General features: G+C 53.3%; 1 protein-coding gene across 1 annotated transcript; it reads left to right on the top strand.

The window, feature by feature from the left end:
- The first annotated feature begins 1255 nt into the window (after nt 1–1255).
- On the top strand, nt 1256–21061 carry RBPJL (recombination signal binding protein for immunoglobulin kappa J region like). Its single transcript, XM_041419211.1, has 13 exons — nt 1256–1283; nt 7791–8123; nt 8648–8708; nt 14427–14552; nt 16437–16507; nt 16755–16870; nt 17690–17864; nt 18218–18355; nt 18810–18919; nt 19399–19539; nt 19850–20005; nt 20273–20376; nt 20788–21061. Exons 1-13 carry the CDS (start codon nt 1256–1258, stop codon nt 21059–21061), a joined length of 1833 nt encoding a protein of 610 aa, XP_041275145.1.
- Nucleotides 21062–22345: the final 1284 nt, after the last annotated feature.

The raw sequence follows: 22345 nt of genomic DNA, 5'->3' as shown, positions 1-22345 counted from the left end.
GGGATCCAGAACACCCGTCTCGAAGTGAGAGACGTGGCATTTCCCTGGAGGGGAGAGCCCACCAGCCCGGGAGCAGCCTGGGACACAGTGACTGCAGCAGGGCCAGGAGCTCCTGCAGAGCCATGCAGGACCAGTGGGATCGCTCTGGCTGAGGGGATGAGCAGGGACAGCAGCCTGGCAGGTCTTTTCCAGGGGGCAGGGGTGAGTGAGCTTTGCTGTGTGGCCAGGATTGCTCAGACACGTGTGCCCCTCACCACAAGCAAGCAGAGAGGCAAAGAGGGCTCCTCCCCCAGCTTTGTTTCCCCATTTATTCATTAGATTCTTTTTCCAGCGTTGCTTCTTTTCTGGGAGAAAGCACTCACAAACCACTAAATACTTTTGGGACAGCTGTGCCACCTAGACCATTCCTGCAGCTCTCTTCTCCCCACACCTCCCTGCAGTGGCAGGCTGCTATGGAGCCTGTGTCTCACAGCATCCAGAGAGTTTCAAAGACAGCCCAGAGGGAGGAATGAGCTGTTGGGCCAGGAACCAAGAAGGAGAAAACCAGTTCACGACTGATCTATATTTAACATCATCTCAGCTTTTGGATGAAGCCTTGGCTTTCCCCACAGCTGGAAGGGCTGATGCTGCCTGGACAGGGCAGGGCATGGCAGCTCAGTCATATTCTGTCCTGGCAGCAGACACCAGGCTGGGACAGAGTCCTGGTCCCTGATTCAATTTAATGCCCAGTCCTGCCCCAGCAGCAAAGGGATGGGGAAACAAAGATGATGGGACAGATGTCCCCCAGCATCTCTCCCACCATCCCACACTTGGCAACTTCCCTGTGCCCTCACTTCCCTGGGGCTGACTTGCAGCCCTGCAGAGGGACTGCTCCCCCCTGAGCACCCCTCCTCGCCGTGCAGAGGTGGGAGGGCCGTGGTGGGAAGCGAGCGGCTGGCAGGCAGGTGCTGCAGGACAAGGCAAACAGCGCCGGCGGCACCGCCAGAGACCTTGAGATAACACTGAGCTATAAAGGAAAAAAGATCCAGGCAAGGCGAGTGCTGCTGCCTGGGCTGGCTCAGCCGAACCCTGCAGATGAGCTGAGAGGGCACTGGGACCATTCCTGACATTTCTGTGGAGAAACAGTTATTGCTCTTCATTGCTGGAGGAGATGCTCAGTACGTGATGCAAGGAGGGTGACCAAGGGGAGAGGCACATGTAAGGACAGAAGGGTCACCTCCTCTTCACTCTACACGTGATCTCAGCCCAGGAGGACATGGAGATGGACCCCCAGAGACAAACAGGTAAGCCAGCACACCTTCCCTGGGCACCTTCCCCAGCAATGCTGCTCCCCAGGGCAACTGCATCCCTCCCTGCTCCACCACTTGTCCGCCTGCTCTCCCTGCCAAATGCTGAGTCTCAGGAAAAACAGCCGCCTCAGGTTTCAGCGTGGCCTCCTTGGCAGCTCTCTCCTGGCTACAGGTTAACAGAAATACTCCGAATATTCCCCTTCTGGCTCATGCAGATGGTGGCAGGTTGGACATGGGCACAGCCTGCCTTGGGCAGGGCACAGGACAGGGCATGGCAGGGGGCAGGTGAGGAATGCTGCCAGCTCCTGCCCTCCCTGCTGTTACAGGGATGGGGCTCTCTGAGCTGCAGAGGGATGAAACAGATAGGAAAGGAGAGGTGGCAGTGTGTTCACAGCCCAGGAAAAGCCCTGACAGTAGTGTCACAAGGAGGAAAGCAGGTTGTGGACCAAGGCTATGGAGCCATGCTGGCTCCAGGCCCTGCAATAAGCCAGGACAGGGGATCACTATGAGCTGCAAGGAGTGGGGAAGAGCTGGGAGCCTGTGAGCAAGCACCAGCCAGGCCAGAGGGCTGTCCCATGCAGGGCTGTGCAAGGAGGAGGCACACACAGCAGGTCCAGGCACACGTGGCAGGGTGCAGGGCACCGATGCCACACGTGCTAACAGCACCTATTTCTGTGCTGGAAGCCTTGGGCAATGGTAGAGCAGCCCTAGACACAATGTTGGTGAAATTCATCCTCCTCATCTGCCTCTCCATGCACCCTCCTTTGCTCTGCAGAGCTTTTCTTTGCAGAGACCCAACCAGGCAGTTTTGAGAAATTCAATTCCACCAGTGTTATTTGATGAATGTTTCAAAAAATCCAATCAAAAATATGGCCAGGAGTGCCAGCCCTGAGTCCTTTCACTTAGGACACCTGAGTTCTGCCAGGACAACAGCAGAAAGACAGCAAGAGCACCCTCAAGCTGGAGGATGGGAGAAAAAATCATGATGTCCTCAGCAGGACAGCAAGTCATCATCCTTCTTGTCCATGCCTGAGAGAAGGGCTGCCCAAAAATGCATGTGGGACCAAGGGAGGAAGACTGAAGTGTGTCTTGCCCCAGAGGACAGTGAAGCAACCAGAGCTACCTGGAGAGATGCAGACAACTTACATCATCCTGGAGGCACCTCTCATGCCAAAATTTGTTGTAGAGACATGGATGAATTGCTGGCACATTGTATTTGCAAGACCTGCAAGCAGTCTGCAAGTGAAAGAATGAGGCCTGGGAGAGCCTGGAGCTGGATCCACCCTCCCCTGGAGAGTTGCCCAAGGGTTGGTTTCCCTCAGCATAATCCCCAATCTCAAGGTGCTCTCTGCTTGCAGATGCCCAGCTCTCAGTGCTACCTCTGTTGCTCACAAGCACTGAATCCACCCTCAGGACCATCTTACAGGCAGCACTGACCTTACACTCAATCACAGCTCCAAAATCTCAGTGCTCATCCCCCACAGCGGCTGGGTGACAGAAGGCAAATCAGAGAGGACAGCAATGCAATTTTTAGAGCAAGGAAGACTCAGGGACAACAAGTACATCAAGACCATGGAAATGGCAAGATTTTCCAGCCCAAAAGGGGTTTTTCCCCCCATTTAAGGACTGATGTGTCCTTGGTTTTTCCCAAACACATGTGGGAGAAGCAGAGCAGACTCTTTCCAGGACATCACAGAGCTCTCCAGTTACAACTCCATGGCAGCTTCACTGGGCCAAGTGCCACCTGGAAGGACACGTTGTTTGAAAAACAAGGCTGTATTTCTCCAACAGCACATCAAGGCTCCAAACCCAACAGGAGCAAATCAGCAGGAGTGCTGTAACAGGAAAGCCTTGCTGGATGCAGAAGGAACGTCTCTTTTGCTCTGCTTGCTCCCCACAAAAGCCTATTCCCCATTTCATGGGACCCACTCCTGTGTATTCACAGGGAGGGCAGGAGGAAGACATTTCTTGCCCAGGTCCTTTTGCAGTAACACATGTCTTTGACTCACAGCTCAAGGACTCAAGTCCTGGCAGGTTTATACTGTGACATGACATTTGAAGTCCCCTTGGGAAGGAAATGCTGGATGTAGCAATGGACAGAGCATCCCCTCCTAGATGTTCTCCACAACAGCACACGGGGTCTTTCTCTGCCTCAATCTATCTCTAAAAGACCTCCCAGTGCTCTGTCACTCACCTGGCAGGAAAGCCTCTTGCCCACACAGCCCTGCACTGAAACAAGCTGTACCTGGGCTGCTTCAGCCACAGCTGCCACAGATAAAAGCCACATTCCTTGCAAATTAAAATGGTAAAGATCTAGCCAAGAGGAAAACACATCTGCCAAATCTCCTTGTTCCACTAATCATGTCAGAGATGGCTCCTGTTTCAGGACTGCTGGTGCCATTTCTCTGTTCCTCCCTGTCCCATTCAAGACCTTTAGATTACACTTGTCCCCTGAGCTGCACAACAGGAAAACTCAGCCCAGCTCCTAACTGCTATTTTCAACAAAACTGGAGTACTCTGATTTTGATGAAGAGTGATCAACAGCGGACAGATCCACCTTATTGACTCTCTTTAAAAAGCAAATGCTATTCTGCAAACAGGTCCTCAGAGGACAGTTGAGCTGGGCCAAGAGACTTCAAACTCTGGAGAGAAGGATGTCCTGGCCATCCAGAAACTGACGCAGCAATCCATTGCCCAAGTCCTTGTTTTGGGAGGAAGGTGTTAGCATTTTTTTCCCCCAGAAATATGCATGTTCAACCACAAAGGAAAAGTCATGGCCCAGATTAGCTACCGGGCTGGTGCAGAATTTGTCAGCTAAGCTCCTGATGCAGCAGAGCTGGTATGAGATTGATAGTTACTAGCAGGACATCTGTCTCCCAGATCTGCTAGGACCACTATCCCCAGCTGACCTCCAGGAAGTTTACATGGCACAGACAACCACAGAGACCGCCTGCTATTCCAGCCCAGCAATCACAGATTCATTGCCTGACCTCCTTCCCTAAGTCTTTATATCATATTTCTCACTCTAGAGATGTGACTCAATGCGTTGGCATAAGAAAACACGCCAGGAGAATATTCTTGTGCCTCTCCCCTTTATCCTACCCATCCTGCTATGTGTTTAATTGAAAAAGCAGAAAGTGAGGAACGTTTGGCGGCTGCAGAAAGGCACACGGGGACTTTTTGTCCCTCCTCAGAACAGAAAAGCAAGCTTTGTGTAGATACTTCTCACAGGGAGAACCTCAAAGGTAGCACAGGAAATGTCTCACACCTAAATTCACAGCTTCCATGTCCCTCTGGCAGAGGAGATCTGCTGTCCTGGGACCCCTTAGGCGATGCACCAGAGGAGAGTGTCACCAGCAGCAGTGGCTGTGGCCTCCCTCCTGGCCATGCTAAAGAGCAGCTGACACTTTGGGGAAGCCCTCCAAGTCCAGCTGCAGGTGTACGAGCTGTGCATTCCCAAAGGCAGTGTTTTTCCATGCGTGGAGCTTGCCTAATTTTCCGGCCCAGACAGAGACTCTTGTACAGGGGGTTATCTCTGCTGTCAACAGACCTGCTCCCACTGGCTCCTGCCACAGATCATGCACTCCTATGGTCCACAAACTGCACTCCAAGACTCCTGAACTTATACATTGGCAAAGCACACCATAGCCCAGAGACAGAAAAGCTGAAGTCTGGAGAGAAACCAAGGTACTGACACCTCTCTGCAAGGGACAGCAGCTGAGCCCCATGGATGTCCCTGAGGGGCACCCGAGGGACCAGGGATGGACTCGTGTGCAAGCAGGGGCTTGCAAGGTGAGAGGATCAGAAGTTTGCAGATAGACAGGCAAAGACAGAATATTGGTGGGGAAGATGGATTCTGACTCCAGTAAAAAACTTCAGAAAGGACAAGCTGTGTGAGAACCAAGAAAGATTCAGACACAGGAAAAGACTCAGTCTGGAGCATCCCAGATGGAAATGCTGCCATCGCTGTGACCCAGTCTCTGGGGTCTCCTGAGCACACACCTCTACCCTCTCCTGCTTTAACAGATATGGTTTTAAACCCTTTCTATTTAACCAAGACAAGAGAGAACCAAAGCCTTCTAAGAGCTGAAAACATCACCTGGCACCCAAAGGTACATCTGTGCTGTGAGTACCTACAGGGGGGCAATGCTCACCAGCCCACAGCAGGTAATGGAGAGCACTGAGTCAGGGTCCCCTTGCCCAGCAGACCAGTGCAGCCCTCATGGCAGCTGCACGAGCTCCTGATAGAGCCCAAGTGCTCAGTTTGCTACTGTTTGGGCCCAAAGTGGAGAAAACACGATTACTGAGAGGTAGTGACAAGTGTCAGGAGCCACTCAGCCTCCTGGCTCGGCTGGAGGAGACATCTGGCACAAAAGAGCCCAAGTGGTGCAGGGGGAGTAGCTGACTTTTATAAGTTTCTTTATGAGCACCACTCCATCTATTTTTCTTTTTCTGTGTTTTTTCTAGGTCACATTTATTCACTCACAGTAGGGCTTGTCTGTAAGCCCCGTGTGTGTGTGTAGGTACAAACGCTACTTATCTCCCCTCCATGTTTCAGCCCTATTCATCAGGCATTTGTAAATGGCATTTTATGAGTGCTGAGTTTTTAACAAGGCAGGCACGCTGCTCCAGAGCGAACAAAGGGGCCCCTATTGGAAACTTTAAAGATGTTTAAACAAAGACTTCTCTTGAAAACCTTTAACCCCTAATGCCAACCTCAAGGGAAACGCTATGTTATGAGCAATGGGAGCACAAACATTTTCTGTGACCACAGATTGCTACAACGGGCTGCCTTGTTGGCCACAGCTCCTCTGTTTGCTGCAGCCACCAACCAGGGCAGCCCCCGAGCCCATCTTGTACTGAGCACATATGGTTTCTTTAATTCTTCAACAACAAATGAAAGTTACAACTTCCACAAAAATCAACAACAGCTTTTTCCCATTGGATGCAGCAATACCCTGCCTGCTTCAATGAAAAGTGTTGTTTTGCTGCAGACACCAAGATCTGTCGTGGTTTGCAGAGGGAAGTTTGCATTTTGGATGAGGCTGAATTTATCCATATTCTGGTGGCAAATATCAGGCTGAGATCTAGAGATTTCCCCACACACAGCTTTTTGCTGATAACAACAGCAATCTAATGAATTCCTGCAGAGATTGCAAGAATCTGCTTGTGAAATGCAGTTTCTACTTGTTCTTGAGAGCCTGCACACTCACAGCCTGGGATTAATTGCTCCTGTCCTTGAAAAATAAAAATCTTTACTGTCAAGAGATGCTACAGAGGGTCCCACAGGGAGGGTTTCCAAAGAACTTCATAATAACTTTATAAATAATCTGGGTTCCAGTGAAGCAAAAATCCAGTGCGATTAAGCAAAAGAGGCAAATTTTGCTGATAACAACAGCAATCTAATGAATTCCTGCAGAGATTGCAAGAATCTGCTTGTGAAATGCAGTTTCTACTTGTTCTTGAGAGCCTGCACACTCACTGCCTGGGATTCATTGCTCCTGTCCTTGAAAAATAAAAATCTTTACTGTCAAGAGATGCTACAGAGGGTCCCACAGGGAGGGTTTCCAAAGAACTTCATAATAACTTTATAAATAATCTGGGTTCCAGTGAAGCAAAAATCCAGTGTGATTAAGTAAAAGAGGCAAAGCCCTGTGCCTTGTCTCAGAGTTGGGGCTGAGAACAAGTCTCTCTCATGGACCCCTGCTCCCCTCAGTCCCACTGCACACACGGTGGCTTCCATTGACACGGGACAGCCCCGTTTCCCTGCCAGCCTCCTCAGCCACTCTGCAGCCTGCCTCCTGAATGGATTCAGCAGCTCTCTGCTCCACAGCAAAGGCTGTCCCTGCAGAACGAGGGGCAAATCCCCAGCAGAGCACACACCACCACAGCGTGTATCTGCTCAGCTCTGCTCAGCTCACTCGAGTGGGTGAACACACAAACACGATGAGTGCACAATAATCTCATTTTCCAAACAAGTTTTCCCATGCAATTGCTTGGAACAGAAGTGCCCAAAGCTAATTTTCTCCTGTGAAACAGTTGGAATGATAAGCTGAAGGTGGGTGATTGCTTGTGCAAACGAGTATGCACAGAAGCAATTTTCCAGTCGTGCAGAAACAAATTTAGGGTACACTTCTGAGCTTATCTTCCTGCAGGATCTCGATTACCTGCTGCTCAGTACGCCTTGCCCAGGCGTACCAGACCTTATTATTCTCTGCTAAGAGATCCTCGGTTGTTTAAGCAGGGACCTGCCTGACAGGTAGGCGAGCAGGGCAGGCAGCCTGAGCCATCCCGACAGTGGAAGAGCTCACATCGCTCTCACGGCACCGCGGGTACCGTGCCCGGCTGCCCCACCGAATATCCCCCGGCACCGCTGCGGGGCCCAGCCCGTGCGCCGGGGGTCGGGAAGGCTCCGGCCCCCAGGCGGGAGGAAAAATCCTTCGGGGCGAGGGTTATGCTCTTCCCCTCCTCCCGGCTTCGCTTTCTGCTGCTGGCGCCCAGGATCGCCGCTCCCCTTCCTGCCAGCCCCGCTCCGAGGAAAAGCCCCCTCGGAGGCTGCCAACCTCCGCGGCAGCGCTCGGCGCCGCGCACAGCCCCGCGGGCCGGGCCGGGACCGGGACCGGGATGTGGACAGGGACCGGGATCGGGACAGGGACAGGGACCGGGATGGGGATAGGGACCGGGATGGGGACAGGAATAGGGACCGGGACAGGGATGTGGACCGGGACCGGGATACCCCGGGGCAGCGCTGGGAGCGGGGGGGTCCAGCCCCGGTGCCGGCGGGGGGCACTCGGGGGCTCCCACCTGGCCCGGCCCCGCGGGAGCTGCGCGCAGGTGGGACCGGCACCGAAGGGTGCGCGGCCCGGGACGGCCGCGGGCTCACCGGCCTGGAGGGCCTGCTGCTTTTAGCTGTTTATTTTCATTTTTCTTTATTTTTCTCTATTTTTTTTTCTTTTTTACCCCTTTAATAGGGACAGGAATAGGGACCGGACCGGGATGTGGACCGGGATCAGGATGTGGACCGGGATCGGGATTGGGACCGGGATGGGGACAGGAATAGGGACCGGGACTGGGATGTGGACCGGAATCAGGATGTGGACCGGGACCGGGACAGGGATTGGGACCGGGATCGGAACCGGGATCAGGATCGGCCTCACCCGGATGGGGACAGGAATAGGGACCGGGACCGGGATGTGGACCGGGATCAGGATGTGGACCGGGACCGGGATGTGGACCGGGATCAGGATGTGGACCGGGATCGGGACAGGGATTGGGACCGGGATCGGGATCGGAACCGGGATCAGGATCGACCTCACCCACACCCTGCTCACCCCCCTCCTCTCCTGTCCTCCCCGCAGGAGCGGCGGTGCCCGCGGAGCCCCCGACCACCTGGCCCGGCCCCGCCGGAGCTGCGCGCAGGTGGGACCGGCACCGAAGGGTGCGCGGCCCGGGACGGCCGCGGGCTCACCGGCCTGGAGGGCCTGCTGCTTTTAGCTGTTTATTTTCATTTTTCTTTATTTTTCTCTATTTTTTTTTCTTTTTTACCCCTTTATTTCTTTATTTTATTGTTCTTTTTTTTTAATATTTTTTAACATTTTTTATTTTATCTATTTCTTCTCCTTTTGCTTTTGTCTTTGTTTTATATTTTTATTTTCTTTTTCTTAATTTTTTTTTTACCCTTTTGTTGTCTCTTCCCCTGGTGGGGGAACACATGTGAGAGCCCCATAAACTCAAAAGTTCATGATAAAAGGAGAGTCTAAGCTTAATATCCATTTGACCTACAGTGTCCTGGAAGTTTAGGAATACCAGCAGGTAGTGGCTGCAGTGTGGGGAGGTGAGTTTGAGCCAGGAGACTGCACAGCAGAGCTTGGAGGGGTGTAGAGCCTCAAGTTAAGCTTCCGTCAAGAAGGTCAACTGATGTGCATTGGAGATCATCAGCACAGGCTTCTTGGAAACCCTGGAATAGATCTTCCCATTCCCCCACCTCTCAGATCAAGCTGGTGGTGTCAGGAACCACCTTTAGTTCTTTATAGAACTGTGTTTTGGTGCTTTAACAGCATTTCCCTTCTTTGCACACGAGGAGCAGAGAAAGGAGACTCCAGTAAATCACCCCCACTGTCTGAATTTTCTAGCAGACATGCCAGTACTGTATTATCAAACTTGGGCATTTTGGGGGTGCTGGTGCTGCTGGGGTGCCCACCCTGGCTGGCCCCTGCTCCCTGCAGAGCTCAATGCCACAGGCTGTCCATGCTTCCTGCTCTCAGCCGCTGTTTGCCCTTGGTGTGGTCGATAAATCCCCCAGGCCTAGAAAAGGCTGAATTTCACTTGTGTGTGCAGTGAGGAAAATACAGGATTTATAAATACCCCAGCATATACAAGGGCTGTGGGTTGGGTTGGTCTGGATTAAAGGAGGTATTGAAAAATGAGGGAAGCCAGAAACTGCAGGCTTCTCATTTCTGTGATTTCTAATGGCTTTTCCTTTTGCATAAACATTGCCTGGACTCCATACCCAAGAGCACTGCAGGCGTTTTCTCCCGTGATCTGCACAAAATATAACCTAGCCCTCTAAAATGGATATTTTTTATTAGGATGTTTGGTTTCCCCAAACTGAGGGAAGAACAGTTGCTCTCTGTGGCAGCAAGTCCCCAGCAAGCCTCAGGGCAGCTGTGTCCTGAGCGAGGCAAACCACAGCTCCTTTTTGGGGGGGAAAAGCAGCAAATTAGGTCTCTGCATTTCAATTCAGTGCTACCTGCACTTGGGGACACTGTTACTGTGAGTTACAGCTCTTGTATAAAGAGGTGGTTTGAAGACCCAGTTTTTAAACAATAGCTGCTGGGATTGTATTTTGGTCTCCAGAGTTGGGTACTTTCATTCCCAGGGGGACCAAATATATCAGATCCCTTCCCCAGCAGACTGAGCTGGTGGAGCCCATTGAACTGAAAAGGAGCAGGGCAGAGGGCAGTTTGCTTCTCCCAGTGCCTGTAAAGCGCTTTTTCTTCTGCTGCGGTTGCCCAAGGGTGTGCACACAGAAGGTGATGTGTGGAGCAGGGCATGTCCCACACAGGGAGCAGCACTCCCCAGCTGGAGGCAGGACAAAGCACTGAGTGATGCCCCTAAACACTTGCTGCTGGGAGGGAGAGGGATAATTTTCAGCTGTGGTGTTAAACATCAGTTCTCCTAAAATCAGCCACGGGACTGTGGGGTCCAGCCCTACCAAAGCCTCCCGGCGCCTGCCTGGGCTCCCTGTGTGCCCACATGAAACAGCCCTGTGCAAGGTGGTCCAGCTGTGTGCCTCCTGTGGAAAGCACACAGAGCACTCCTCCTTTTCTGCTTCATTTCCCGTGGGACAGGGCACAGCAACTCAGCCAGGGCTTGCAAATCCCCCGGGGTACCCTGGGTCTCTCCCACCTCAAGCAGCAGGGCAGAGCCACCCTGGAGATGCACCACAAATGCACTCACACCCTCTCCTGAGGCACATCCTGACCTGAAGCAAAGGAAAAGCCTTGGTAAGTGGTGCCAGGCTGAGCAGGGAAGGGGAAAGGCTTACAGAAATCAGTGTAGGAGAAAGGTGGTGGATCCCCCCTTGCTCCCCCCCTTTTTCTACATAATGCCCAACTGTGTGGAGAGCAGCTGAGCCCCAGCCAAGACCTCAGGCTCTGAAAAGGCAGCTTTTAGTGAGAGCTGTGAGAGCCCAGCCCGTGTGGTGCTGCTAACATGACACTGAACTAACACTGCACTACAACCTAAGCATTTTAATAATTTAATATAATAAATGTCAGAAGGAGTGAATAATTCTCTGTAACCCTGAGGATTCTGTAGGTGCCAGAAGGAGCCAAGTGGGCATATTGAGCTGCTTCAGCAATAGCCCTTTGACTCTCTGAAGAGAAATTTATACCGGATGATGGATGCTGGGTGGTCGCCTCTGTGGGCAGAATGGCAAGCACTGTTCAGGAGTGCGTCACTGACACAATTTAGCCCCAAAATTTGGAAGGCAAAGGCTGCAGAGAACGGACAAAGAAAAGAAAGCCAAGCTTCTAGGTAGTTGTTCCTCCAGCTGGACATCAAATCTGAAGAGCTCCCATCTGTTTACTGCCTTTGGCATGCACATTCCCCCTCCAAGCAGTAAGTAGCACGTGAGTAATTGTTCCAGAAGGTTCTTTAATAAGCTCCAGGCAGTGACCCACGTGCCTCTGGAATTACGTAGGGATGGCAGGGAGCAGTGATACCTGCACAAGCCCTGCCCTGCCCTGCCGTGGGAGGCTCTGCAGGGCAGGCATTGCTGCTGCCCACGCTGTCAGCACACGTCTTAATCCACAGCTTTTGGCAATTTGCTCCTGAGCACTCCCTGCCCCTGCCTGGCCTCCGTGCCAGGCTGTTCCACACTTTGCTGAGGGGCTAATGGCAGAGGAGCCCCACAGGGAGACCCCAAGCTGGATGGATGGCCTCTGGTGACTGCGTTGGTGGCACTAACGGGGATGGAGCAGATGACTGCAGCTGGGACACAAGGACCCAGAGCTATACTCCTAATTTTACACAGCACACTGAACGATGAGACTCACCAGGAAAAAATTCACACACCCAGCCTGGTTCTTCCCTGCTGTGCGCCCGTTGTCTCTGACAAACTGAGGGTGAAATGCTACTGAACGGAGCCAGCAAGGTTCAGTACTCATTTTACACTGTTTTAGTTAATTTAACACTGCATTAGTGAAAAAGAGCATCCAGGGTCAGGCCAATTTCCTTGATACCTTTCCACATTTATCCCAGTCATAATCCCTTGTCCTGAAAAAAAAAAAAAAAAAAAAAAAAAAAAAAAAAAAAAAAACTGGCCCACCCAACAAAAAAAAAAAAAAAAAAAAAAAAATAGAAAAAATACAACTGAGCCAACCAACCAAAAAAAAAAAAAAAAAAAAGAAAAAAAAAAACCCAAAACCAACCCAGAGTTTTGCTGAGAGATTCACAAATAGTGCTTTTATATGAAGGGGAAAATAGCAAAGGCGGATCAAAGCTGAAATCACACCATTGCTTGGCAGCAGAGGAGTGAAACAGCTGCAGATTGCCATTATGGAAAAAGATTAAATAACTTTCTTATGGGATCTCTTTGGCTGTGCAAAGATATAAACTATTCATTGGCTAGAAAGTGGAGTGAAACTCCAGCAAGGCTAAGTGACTCACCCTGGAGCAGCCACTGGTGGGATACTGGATGCTAAAGCTCTGCTCCAGTGTGCTGGAGTGTTGGAGCAGGAGTCTCCCAGCACCTCGATGGAGAGAACAGGTACAGCCCTGGCAAAGGAGCTGCTCCTGCTTTGCCATGAGTGCTGTGGGCTGAGCCAGGGCTAAGCCCAGAGCCCTGTGCTGGCAGCAGCTCTGGGGCTGCCACAAGAGCAGAGCCTGGTGGCAGCCTGTGCTCTGCAGTCAGGAATGGCCATAAAACATTCATTTTCCAGGCACAGAGTAGCAGTTAATGCTGTGGGTGACACTGACACTGGCCCTGGCTGTAAATCTGATTCTGGCAGGGCTCTGGTGATTTATGTTTACTAGTGATCCAGCTAACACACCTAGGATAAGGAACTGGGAACAAGGAGGGCAGGAGATTATATTGCCCCTCTGGTAACCTAACAGAGCACATCTGTGCAGTGCACAGTGTCAGGTCCCCATGGCACTGCTCAGAGAAGACACTGGCTATGTATTTGTTTATATGGGACATGTGTTTTTCATCCTCATACAACAGCAGAGCATCAGCTCCATCCAAAGGTGGGAAAACTGGAACTGAAATGTGTTTAAAGTGAATTGCAACATGGTGCTAAAAGCTGTGAGGGGCACAGCCTTTTTAAAGTATTGCACTGTGAAGAACAGAGCTGACAAACTCTTCTAGCAGGTTGCTTGGGGTGACTGACTGCAGTTTCTCTCCCTGGGAGCTTGCTCTGGCCTCTAAGCCCAGAGGAGCTCGGAGCCTGCCTTGTGATGGCAGGACCAGACTTACCTCTCTTCTCACACCTGATCATTTATGCTCTCAACTTTTCTCCATTTCTAGCCCATTTGAGAGGAAGAGAGACTGTATTTAAAGGGAATGCTCCCCTGCAGATCTCTTGCAGTTCCTCCTTGGGTGGCCATGGCTGATGCCCCTAGTGTCACCCCTTTTCCTCCAAGTCATCCCCCAGTGCTGCCCTCAGCCCCCAGATGCTCTCCCACAGTTACTCTGCCCTATGTTTTCCACTGTGGCTGGGGCTCCACAGCCTTCTCTGGCTGCTGCTTTGCCTCTCTCTCTGACAGGAGAGTCATTAACCAGGCTGAGTCCCCTCGGTAGGGGCAATGTTCCCAGTGAGCACACTGACAGATGTGCCAAGGAAGGACTACTACACAGGCATCTCCTCTTCCTTCTCCTCTGGTTTCATCTTCTCCAGTCAAATATCCCAGACACAGGAAATGCTCCTGTCCCAGACTCAGAGAGTTAGGGCCTTTCAGCAGGCCAGGAGCTGGTGTTCAGAGAGTGGTGCACCACAGAAGGCCTCCACAGCTGACATCCCAGAGCTCTCCCCCTTGCACCCCCCAGTCCTTGCACACGTGTCCCAGGTGGCATCTCAGACCCACCTCATCTCTCTCCAGCTGCTTAACACCCAACCTACCGGGTTAGCAGAGTTAAATGCCAGGTGCCTGGGAACTCCTTCTAGTTAATAGAGCAGAAACAATCAGCAGAACCACCTACTCCCTAGTCTCAGACAAAAAGGCATCTATTTTCACCCAGCATCCCTCGTAGAAGCCAGTGAGTTGCTCCCCAGCTGCACTCACAGCTCAGCAGCATCACTTCCCAGCTCACCCAAACCCATACAGCAACAACAAAAACCCAAACATTAATAATCAGTTAGAGCACAGCCACCATTGCATGGGGCTGGAAGTCTTAGAAATGCCCTGTGTGTGTTTGGTGGCAAACTGATGAAGCAGTTACTCCATTATCCAAACTTTCTGGTTTTCAATGCCAGCTCTATTCTCAGAGCAGCTGAGCTGCAGTTCTTTCTGATGGGAAAGCCTTTCCCCCTTCCCCACCCCACCAGGCTGGGTATGGAGGGAGCTCCTTGCCCCTGCAGGGCTGGGCAGGAGCTGGCTCTGGTGCCACAGTGCCAGGGAAATTGTGTCTCGTAGACCCAGCCCGTACCAAGGCAGCGTGCTCCAGGACAGCGTGAGGAGGTACCTGCAGCTGCCAGCAGACCAGACCGTGCTGATCCTGCACGCCAAAGTGGCACAGAAGTCCTACGGCAACGAGAAAAGGTGGGAGACTGTCAGCACCACAGACCAGGCAATAAGTTACATACTCTCCATCTATCACACAAGGCTGATTATTTTTTATTAAGAAACCCATGCTTTTATATCCTAGTTTGCTACAGGTTGACCTAATTTGCCCTCCAATCAAAACACCATCACCACTGGCTAATTAAGAAACCACTCTTTGGTAAACCAATCTCCATAACACATTCCACATGTTCACAATACCAGGTGCAGCGAGTTAAGATAAGAATTGTTTCTCATTCTTTTCTCTGATCTTCTCACAGCCTTTCCCAGAACGATGCCTGGTAAAGTTGTGTTTCTCTCTATAGCCACAGAGCTGCTGCCACAGGAGATAGCCCCAGCTTCCCTGATAGCCACTTCTAAACCCAGCTACCTAAAGCTTGATTTCAGCCTTACTGGATTTCACAGATCTAAGCTGGTGAAGCAAATTATCCCATCTGCATTCACACATAACATCTTTGCATCCAAAGCCATTGTTTAGTCCCATGAATTGAATAACACAGGAAAAGATTAGCTCCACCCTGCATCCATCCCAGTTGGACATCCCCAGTGGGTAGGTTCTTTCCATGCAGCAGTAAAGAAATACAAAGTAAAAGAAGTTAAGATTCTGTTCAAATATCAACCCCCAAGAAGGAAAGGCTAGAGTTTTAACTGCCCTCTAACTCTCATCTTAAAATCTGCACAGCCACAGCAGGGACTGGGCCGTTTCCACCAATGCCAGTGGTCTCCAAAAAGCTGCTATTTTTGAAAATCCTTCCCACACTGAACACCTTGAGGTTCTGGCTTGAATCTCCAAAATTGCCACTCCATGGCAGTGACGTCAGACTGCGGCACTGCAATGTAATTAATCCTCCATTAATCCTTGGGATATAAATACTGCTCCCTTATTACCGAGCGTGGAACAGCTGTGAGGCGATGAGCTCAGCCTCCAAGGTGGAACCACCCAGACCCCAGCGACCCCCGGGGACAGCTCTGGGATGGGCTGGCTGTGTCTACAAAGTTCTCACCACATCCAGTCTCCTGCCAGGGGCTGCTGGTCCACAGGTAAAAAAGTTATTTCAGGACTGAGTCTTCCAGCCAGGAGAGAGCCCTCTCATCACAGCCTCTTTCCACTGCTCCTGACTCCGTGCAAGGGATGAGTGTGAAAATCAGATGCCAGGTCTGAAAAGGGAGAGAAAAACCTGCACAGAGCTCCCAGGTTAAAGTTTGAAGGTGCTGCTGCCATTTTCCTTAATAACGGGAGTCAGGGGCCTGTGCTGTGGATGAGGTGTTTAAATAAACTTGTACCTCCAGGGCTCCAAATATCCAACCCCCTGCACTGGTGTTTTCTCTGCTAGTGCTTTACCCAGTATCAATAGAGGATGAATTTACATCATTCACACAAGTGCAAAGACAGTGGAAACCCAAATAAAACACAGGAAAATGGGCTTCCAAACTCCTGGCTATAGATTTATTTGCACTGGGCTGCAGAACTGATTGTGAATGCAAACTCTGTTCCCAGCCTGCTGAAACTCCCACATGGCAGTCAGGCAGGGGCAGGCTCTGATGGCTCCCTGTTTTGGGGGAGCTGGGGGTGGGGGTGCCAGGTTCCCTGTCCTCCCATCCCAGGGCCATCCTGTCACTGGTGGGATCGTGGCCACAGTGGCACCACCAGACGTGGCAGCTGCTGAGGCTGGAACCAGGCACTGGAGGAGGTGCAGGGCAGAGGGTCCCCAGCCCCTGGCTGAGCCTCCTGGGGTGCAGGGGTGCCCCCAGTGCTGGTGATCCCCAGTGAAAGTCTCTGCTGTCAGCACAGCCATGCAGCCACTCCTGAGCACCTTTTCAGGTGCTGAAGTGCAGTGAGAAAATGCTCTCTTGTCTCTGCAGATTTTTCTGCCCCCCACCCTGTGTTTACCTGAGCGGGCCGGGATGGAAATTAAAGCAGGAGCAGATAAAAGGTGAGCACTGGGCAGCAGCCCTCCCTGGACCTCCCTCCCTTCCTGCACCATGGAGAGCTGCCCCCTGCCTCTGCATAGGGGACAGTGAGTCTGTTTATGTTGGTTTTGGCCCCCCAAACTCCTTTCCTGCTCAAGCCTGGCCCCCTGAAATCCAGATCCTGGAAGGGCTGGGGCTTGGTCATGCTCTGCTCCTGGAGAAGCTGAGCCTGTGCCGGGGCTGGAAGGTGCTTGTCCTTGTCTCTTCCAGCCAAGGACGTGGGAGAGGCTGGATTTCGGGTGTGTGGGTACATGGGGCTGGACAGCATGGGCAGCAGCCTGATGGAGACCCAGAAGCTGAGCTTTGAGGAGCAGCCAGATGCAAAGGTAAAGCTCCCTGGGGCTGTGGAGATCCCCCCCTGCAGGGGCTGGGCTGTCACCAGCAGCACCCCACACCCTGGGATGTCACACCCTCCCCATCCTCAGGATGTCACAGCTCTTTCTTCCTAGCCTTCCTTTCTCCCCATCCCACTCTGCCAGCCTGTTGTGGCATGTGCAGCAATCCAGGCAGGCTAAAGATCCCTTTCTCTGGAACCATCTTTTCAGGTCTACAGCCCTGTGGCTCCCAAAATCTGCACAACTTCCTCTTCCCTGGTTCCTTCTGATGAGCAGCACTGCTGCTTGTCACAAAATGAAAGCCTGGTCCTTCATTTGTAGATAAACAGCTTAAAAAATGCCCCAGTTGATCCCAAAGTTCAAATCCTTCAGCATAGCTCTGGCATCTTTTGATTGGAGGAAAAAAAGAAGGAGAAAAATCATTATTTGGGGTCCCTGAAGAGCACAGGGTCTGAGGCAGGCCAGGAACCTCACAGAAAGAGCCTTTGTCCACAGTGCTTGCCTTGCTGCTAAAGCACAGCATATCGGCCAGGATGAGGGAAACCATAAACCCAGGGTGATTTCTCATGTTATGTGGGATAAATCACACATGAACATTCATTTCCATGAGGAATACTCTGCCCCCAGTGTAAATAAAGCCTCTGCTGATCCCCAGCTCTTCATTCCACCTGTAATAACATCTCTGCTCGTTTCTCCCTTTAAATGAACCCAGGGCTCATTGAAAGGGCGCTATTATGTCCTTGTGGGGTGGTGAGGAGGGCTGGTGGGGCTGGGCTGGAGCTGCTGGCAGCCCCTCTGTGCCCCTGGCAGGGGTTCAGCTGTGCCAAGGCGCTGTACATCTCGGACACGGACAAGCGCAAGCACTTCCGCCTGGTCCTGAAGCTCTTCTTCAGCAATGGGCAGGAGATCGGCACCTTCCACAGCAAACTCATCAAGGTCATCTCCAAGCCCTCGCAGAAGAAGCAGTCCCTGAAGAACACGGACCGTGAGTGGCTCTCTGGGGAGGGAGGTGGGTGCCAGCCCAGCATGGGATGCTCTCTGCTCACAGCTTGGCTCTGGAGTGGTCCAGGCTGGACCCAAAGCCCGTGGGAACTCCCAGCAGAGGAGGTATCTGACACAGTGATGTCTCATTTCCAAATGGCTCACCCAACACGGGGTGTAATGCCCTGATGCCAATGTGGTCCCCACACCATGGGCCTCTCCCCACTCACACAGAGGGGAAGGCAGTGGGAGGGTGTTGGCTGCTGGCTACCCCAGGAGCCAGGGCTTGTCCTCGCTGGCCTTGACAGAGCCATCATTCAGTCCTGCAAGCACTAACCCAGCCACCTCTCCCCGCAGTCTGCATCTCCTCAGGCTCCAAAGTGTCCCTGTTCAACCGCCTGCGCTCCCAGACCGTCAGCACCCGCTACCTGTCTGTGGAGGGGGGAGCCTTCATCGCCAGCGCCAGGCAGTGGGCAGCCTTCACCCTCCACCTGGGTAAGGACCCTCGGGGGACACTGATGCCACCATGCCCACGGCTGCCTGCCTCCAGCCCTGGCTCTCCCATCCTGCTAAGCCAGTTTTTGGGGGCAAAAGGCATGGGAATTAGCCTGGGGGTGCAGGAATCTGGCTCAGTCTCACCTCTGCCCAGCATTCCTGGTGTGTCTCTGGATGTTTCCCACTGGCTTTGAGGGCACAGGGGCTGTGACCAGGGCTGTACTGGTCTGGATGTTTACAAATCCAAGCAAGGGATTGCCTGGAAGAGGCCAGAGCCCAACAGTATTCCTGCCCTGCAAGGTACTGCATCCCCATCCTGCAGTCCCGGGCGGGGTTCCCAGGTAATGATGCTCTCTCCAAGCGGTGAGGCAGCAGCGGGAGCAGGGCCAGAGCTGTGCCTGGCGAGGTTAACCCGCTGTCCGGGCGGTGACCCTGCCTCTCTCCCCCCGGGCAGCCGAGGAGCGCTGCGCCCGCAGCGAGTTCCCCCTGCGGGAAGGGTACATCCGCTACGGCTCCGTGGTCCAGCTGGTCTGCACGGCCACCGGCGTCACCCTGCCGCCCCTGGTAAGCTCCGACCCTGCGGCTGTCAGCGCACAGACCCGGCCGCACCACGGCTCCGAGCGGCGGGGCCGTGCCGGGATCCGTGCCGGGATCCGTGCCAGGGATCGGTGCCGGGATCTGTGCCGGGATCCGTGCCGGGGATCCGTGTTGGGATCCATGCTGGGGATCCGTGCCGGGATCCGTGCCAGGGATCGGTGCCGGGATCTGTGCCGGGATCTGTGCCAGGGATCCGTGCCGGGGATCCGTGCTGGGATCCATGCTGGGATCCATGCCGAGGATCCATGCTGGGGATCCGTGTCGGGATCCATGCTGGGGATCCATGCTGGGGATCCGTGCCGGGGATCCGTGCCGGGGATCCGTGCCGGGATCGGTGCCAGGATCCGTGCCGGGGATCCATGCTGGGATCCATGCCGAGGATCCATGCTGGGGATCTGTGCTGGGATCCATGCTGGGATCCATGCCGGGGATGCTGCCGCCCGCAGATCATCCGGAAGGTGATGAAGCAGTACGCCATGCTGGACGTGGATGAGCCCATCTCCCAGCTCCACAAGTGCGCCTTCCAGCTGCAAGGCAGTGACCGCATGTACCTGTGTCTCTCCACAGACAAGGTGATCCAGTTCCAGGTATGGCAGTGCAGGGGCAGCTGAGGAGCCCAGGGAGCTTGCTGTAATCTCTGCAAGCTCCTGTGTTGCGTCAGGCTGGGGAGTGTGTCACTGGGAGGGGTCTTGCATCCAAACTAAGGCAATAATTATGGCAAAGCTTTAGTGGGGACACTGTAACTGAGGTCTTTGGAAAGGACTCATGATCCCCATTTCCCCACAAGCAAAGCAGTCACTTGCTGGAACCAGGACACTGAGAGCAGAAGCCAGCCATCCCAGCCCATTCCCCACCACCTCCCCTGCAGCGTGTTTGGAGCTCTGACACTCTCCACAGGCATCTCCCTGCCCCAAGGAAGCCAACAGGGAGCTGCTGAACGACGGCTCGTGCTGGACCATCATCAGCACGGAGACGGTGGAGTACACCTTCAGCGAGAGCCTGGCGTGCGTCCGCGAGCCCGTCAGCCCCGTGCCGCTCATCGCTGCCCTGCAGGTAGGCACAGCCTCGGGCTGTCCCCCTCTGCCACCTCCCTGCCTCGTGCCTCCTGCCCCTGAGCCCTTGCCCCCCATTCTCGAGTGGGAATGAGATGCAGAGCATCCTGTGGGTGCCACCTCCCTGCCTCGTGCCTCCTGCCCCTGAGCCCTTGCCCCCCGTGGCACCTCCCATTCTCGAGTGGGAATAAGATGCAGAGCATCCTGTGGGAGAAGGAGTGTGGCTTCATAACCCACACAGCCCAGCCACGCTCTCTGCCCCTCACAGCTCACAGGCGGTGGGGACGTGGCCATGCTGGAGGTGCAGGGAGAGTATTTCCATGCACACCTCAAGGTCTGGTTTGGAGATGTGGAAGCAGAGACGATGTACAGGTAACATGGATAGGGGAGCTGGGCAGAAGGCAGGGAACAGCAGGCAGGTGTGGGCTGCGCTGGGCAGATCTGGGAAGGATGTGGCTGCAGACCTTGGGGACACTTGCACTGCCCATCCTGCAGGAGCAAGCACAAGCACTGCAAGCAAGGAATGAGTCTGGTGCCTGCTCTCTGCCCCGGCTGCAGTCTGGGCATAGCCATGGGCGGGGGACAACAGGGATTTCAGGGAACTGCAAACAACCAAGCAACCCTGGCAGAGAGGAATGAAAGACTGGGAGGAGAGAGGGAACTTGCTGGAGGCCTCACACTGAGCTCCAGGATGGAGGAGAAGTGCAGTCACTCACTACTGGCTGCTCCTGCAGAGGATCTTCCCCAGTTAATGCACGTTTTCCTCTCCTGCACTGTTGCCAGGAGCCCCAAGTCCCTCGTGTGTGTTGTCCCTGATGTCTCTGCCTTCGGCAGCGACTGGAGGTGGCTGCGCTATCCCATCACGGTCCCGCTCCTGCTGATCAGGGATGATGGCCTCATCTACTCCAGCTCCTTCACATTTACCTACACCCCAGAGCAGAGCTGCATCCCAGGGCAGCAGGTCCTCTCAGATGTTCCCCAGGACTCAGACAAATTACTCGACAGCATCCACCAGGAGTTTACCAGGACCAACTTCCACCTCTTCATGCAGACCTAGCAGGCTGGGCAGGCACAGGCTTGGCCTCACTGCTGGCCTAGGGAAGGGGAGCAGCCCTGAGCCAAGCTGGGGGGCTCATCCAGGGCTTGGGGTAGCCCTGCCAAAGGGTCCTTCCCACTCACTGAACACCCACCATGCTCCTGTGGTTTACTGATTTATCTCTTTCTCACAGCAGCATCTCACACTGCTGAGAGCTCACATGAGAGCATCAATAAATCAGACTTGAAGGACTCTTCACTGATTCAATTGCCTTTTTACTGACTTGCATGATTTACCTGCTTGCTGGCATAGAGCACCACAGCTCCCTCAGTGTCCTCAGGCCATATATTCAAAGTCCAGGAGGGATAGGGATAATGCCCAAATGCCACCTTAAGTGTTACTGATCCATACCAGAAATCCCTGCATCACTGCTTTGCTTTTCAGCTCAGCGGGAGCTGCTTCCCAGCAGCCAAATACCCAGCACCAGATGTTTTGTTTTTTTATTGGAGGCCCAAATGGGGTTATTTAAGAAGGAAAAGGGAAAAAGAGAGAAAAAACTTCAGTGTGAAACCCAGCTCCTCCCTAGCTGGCATGGCTCTGCCAAGCTCTGTTGTTTTACACAATTAGACACACTGCTGGCATCAGCAGCAAGCTGCTGATTTAGATGCCGTAAAAAGCAGCCAGCTTTCCTGGAGCTGGACACGAGCATTTTGCAGAGTGGGCGTTAAAGGCTTTATTTAGATCTCCGTGGCATCCAAAGGCCCATGGTGTACCTGGAAACCTTCTGGTTTGGCAGTCCTGAGCTGGGGTTTGAAACAACCCAGCAGCCAGACTGCAGTGGTAATCAACCCACCCTGACCTCGGGGCAGTGGGCAGAAGAGCAGGGGAAGCACAGCCCCCCATGGCCTGCAGCACATGGGCAGCACCGGCTTGCCTCCGTGTTTTCTGTGATCTGGAATGTTTCAAATGCAGCACTGCCCTGCATGCAGTCCATCCTCAGCCTTGTTGTGTGCACCCCATGCCTCACTGTGGCTCCAGGTGCTGAGTTTGGGGCTGCAGAGGACTGACAGCCTCACACCACCCAGCAGGGAGATGCTCAGGCATGCCTGGAGTCTTGGTCTCCTCCCTCTGCAGCTTGTCCCTGTCCCTGGGAACACAAGAGCTTGGGTCCCCAGCATCCTACCAGGGAACAGCACCTCCCTAAACTCCACGAGGAGATGAGGTTCCTTCTTCCCCAAAACAGGAACCTTACTGAGGGCAAAAAGCTGTAGGCAGACACATCTCTGCATCTGGAGCTGCTGTGGA

This window comes from Onychostruthus taczanowskii, unplaced genomic scaffold (assembly GCF_017590055.1).
Source record: "Onychostruthus taczanowskii isolate IOZ18803 unplaced genomic scaffold, ASM1759005v1 scaffold60, whole genome shotgun sequence".
Lineage (NCBI taxonomy): Eukaryota > Metazoa > Chordata > Aves > Passeriformes > Passeridae > Onychostruthus > Onychostruthus taczanowskii.
The sequence above is the reverse complement of the archived record's forward strand: the minus strand, read 5'-3'. Positions and strand labels throughout refer to the sequence as shown.

Bases quoted from the DNA above. Each gene is read 5' to 3' on its own strand.
- RBPJL (XM_041419211.1), top strand. From the start codon at position 1,256: ATGGAGATGGACCCCCAGAGACAAACAG. The intron at 14,553-16,436 runs GTGGGAGACTGT...TTGTCTCTGCAG, and splicing joins TCCTACGGCAACGAGAAAAG to ATTTTTCTGCCCCCCACCCT. The intron at 16,871-17,689 runs GTAAAGCTCCCT...TGCCCCTGGCAG, and splicing joins AGGAGCAGCCAGATGCAAAG to GGGTTCAGCTGTGCCAAGGC.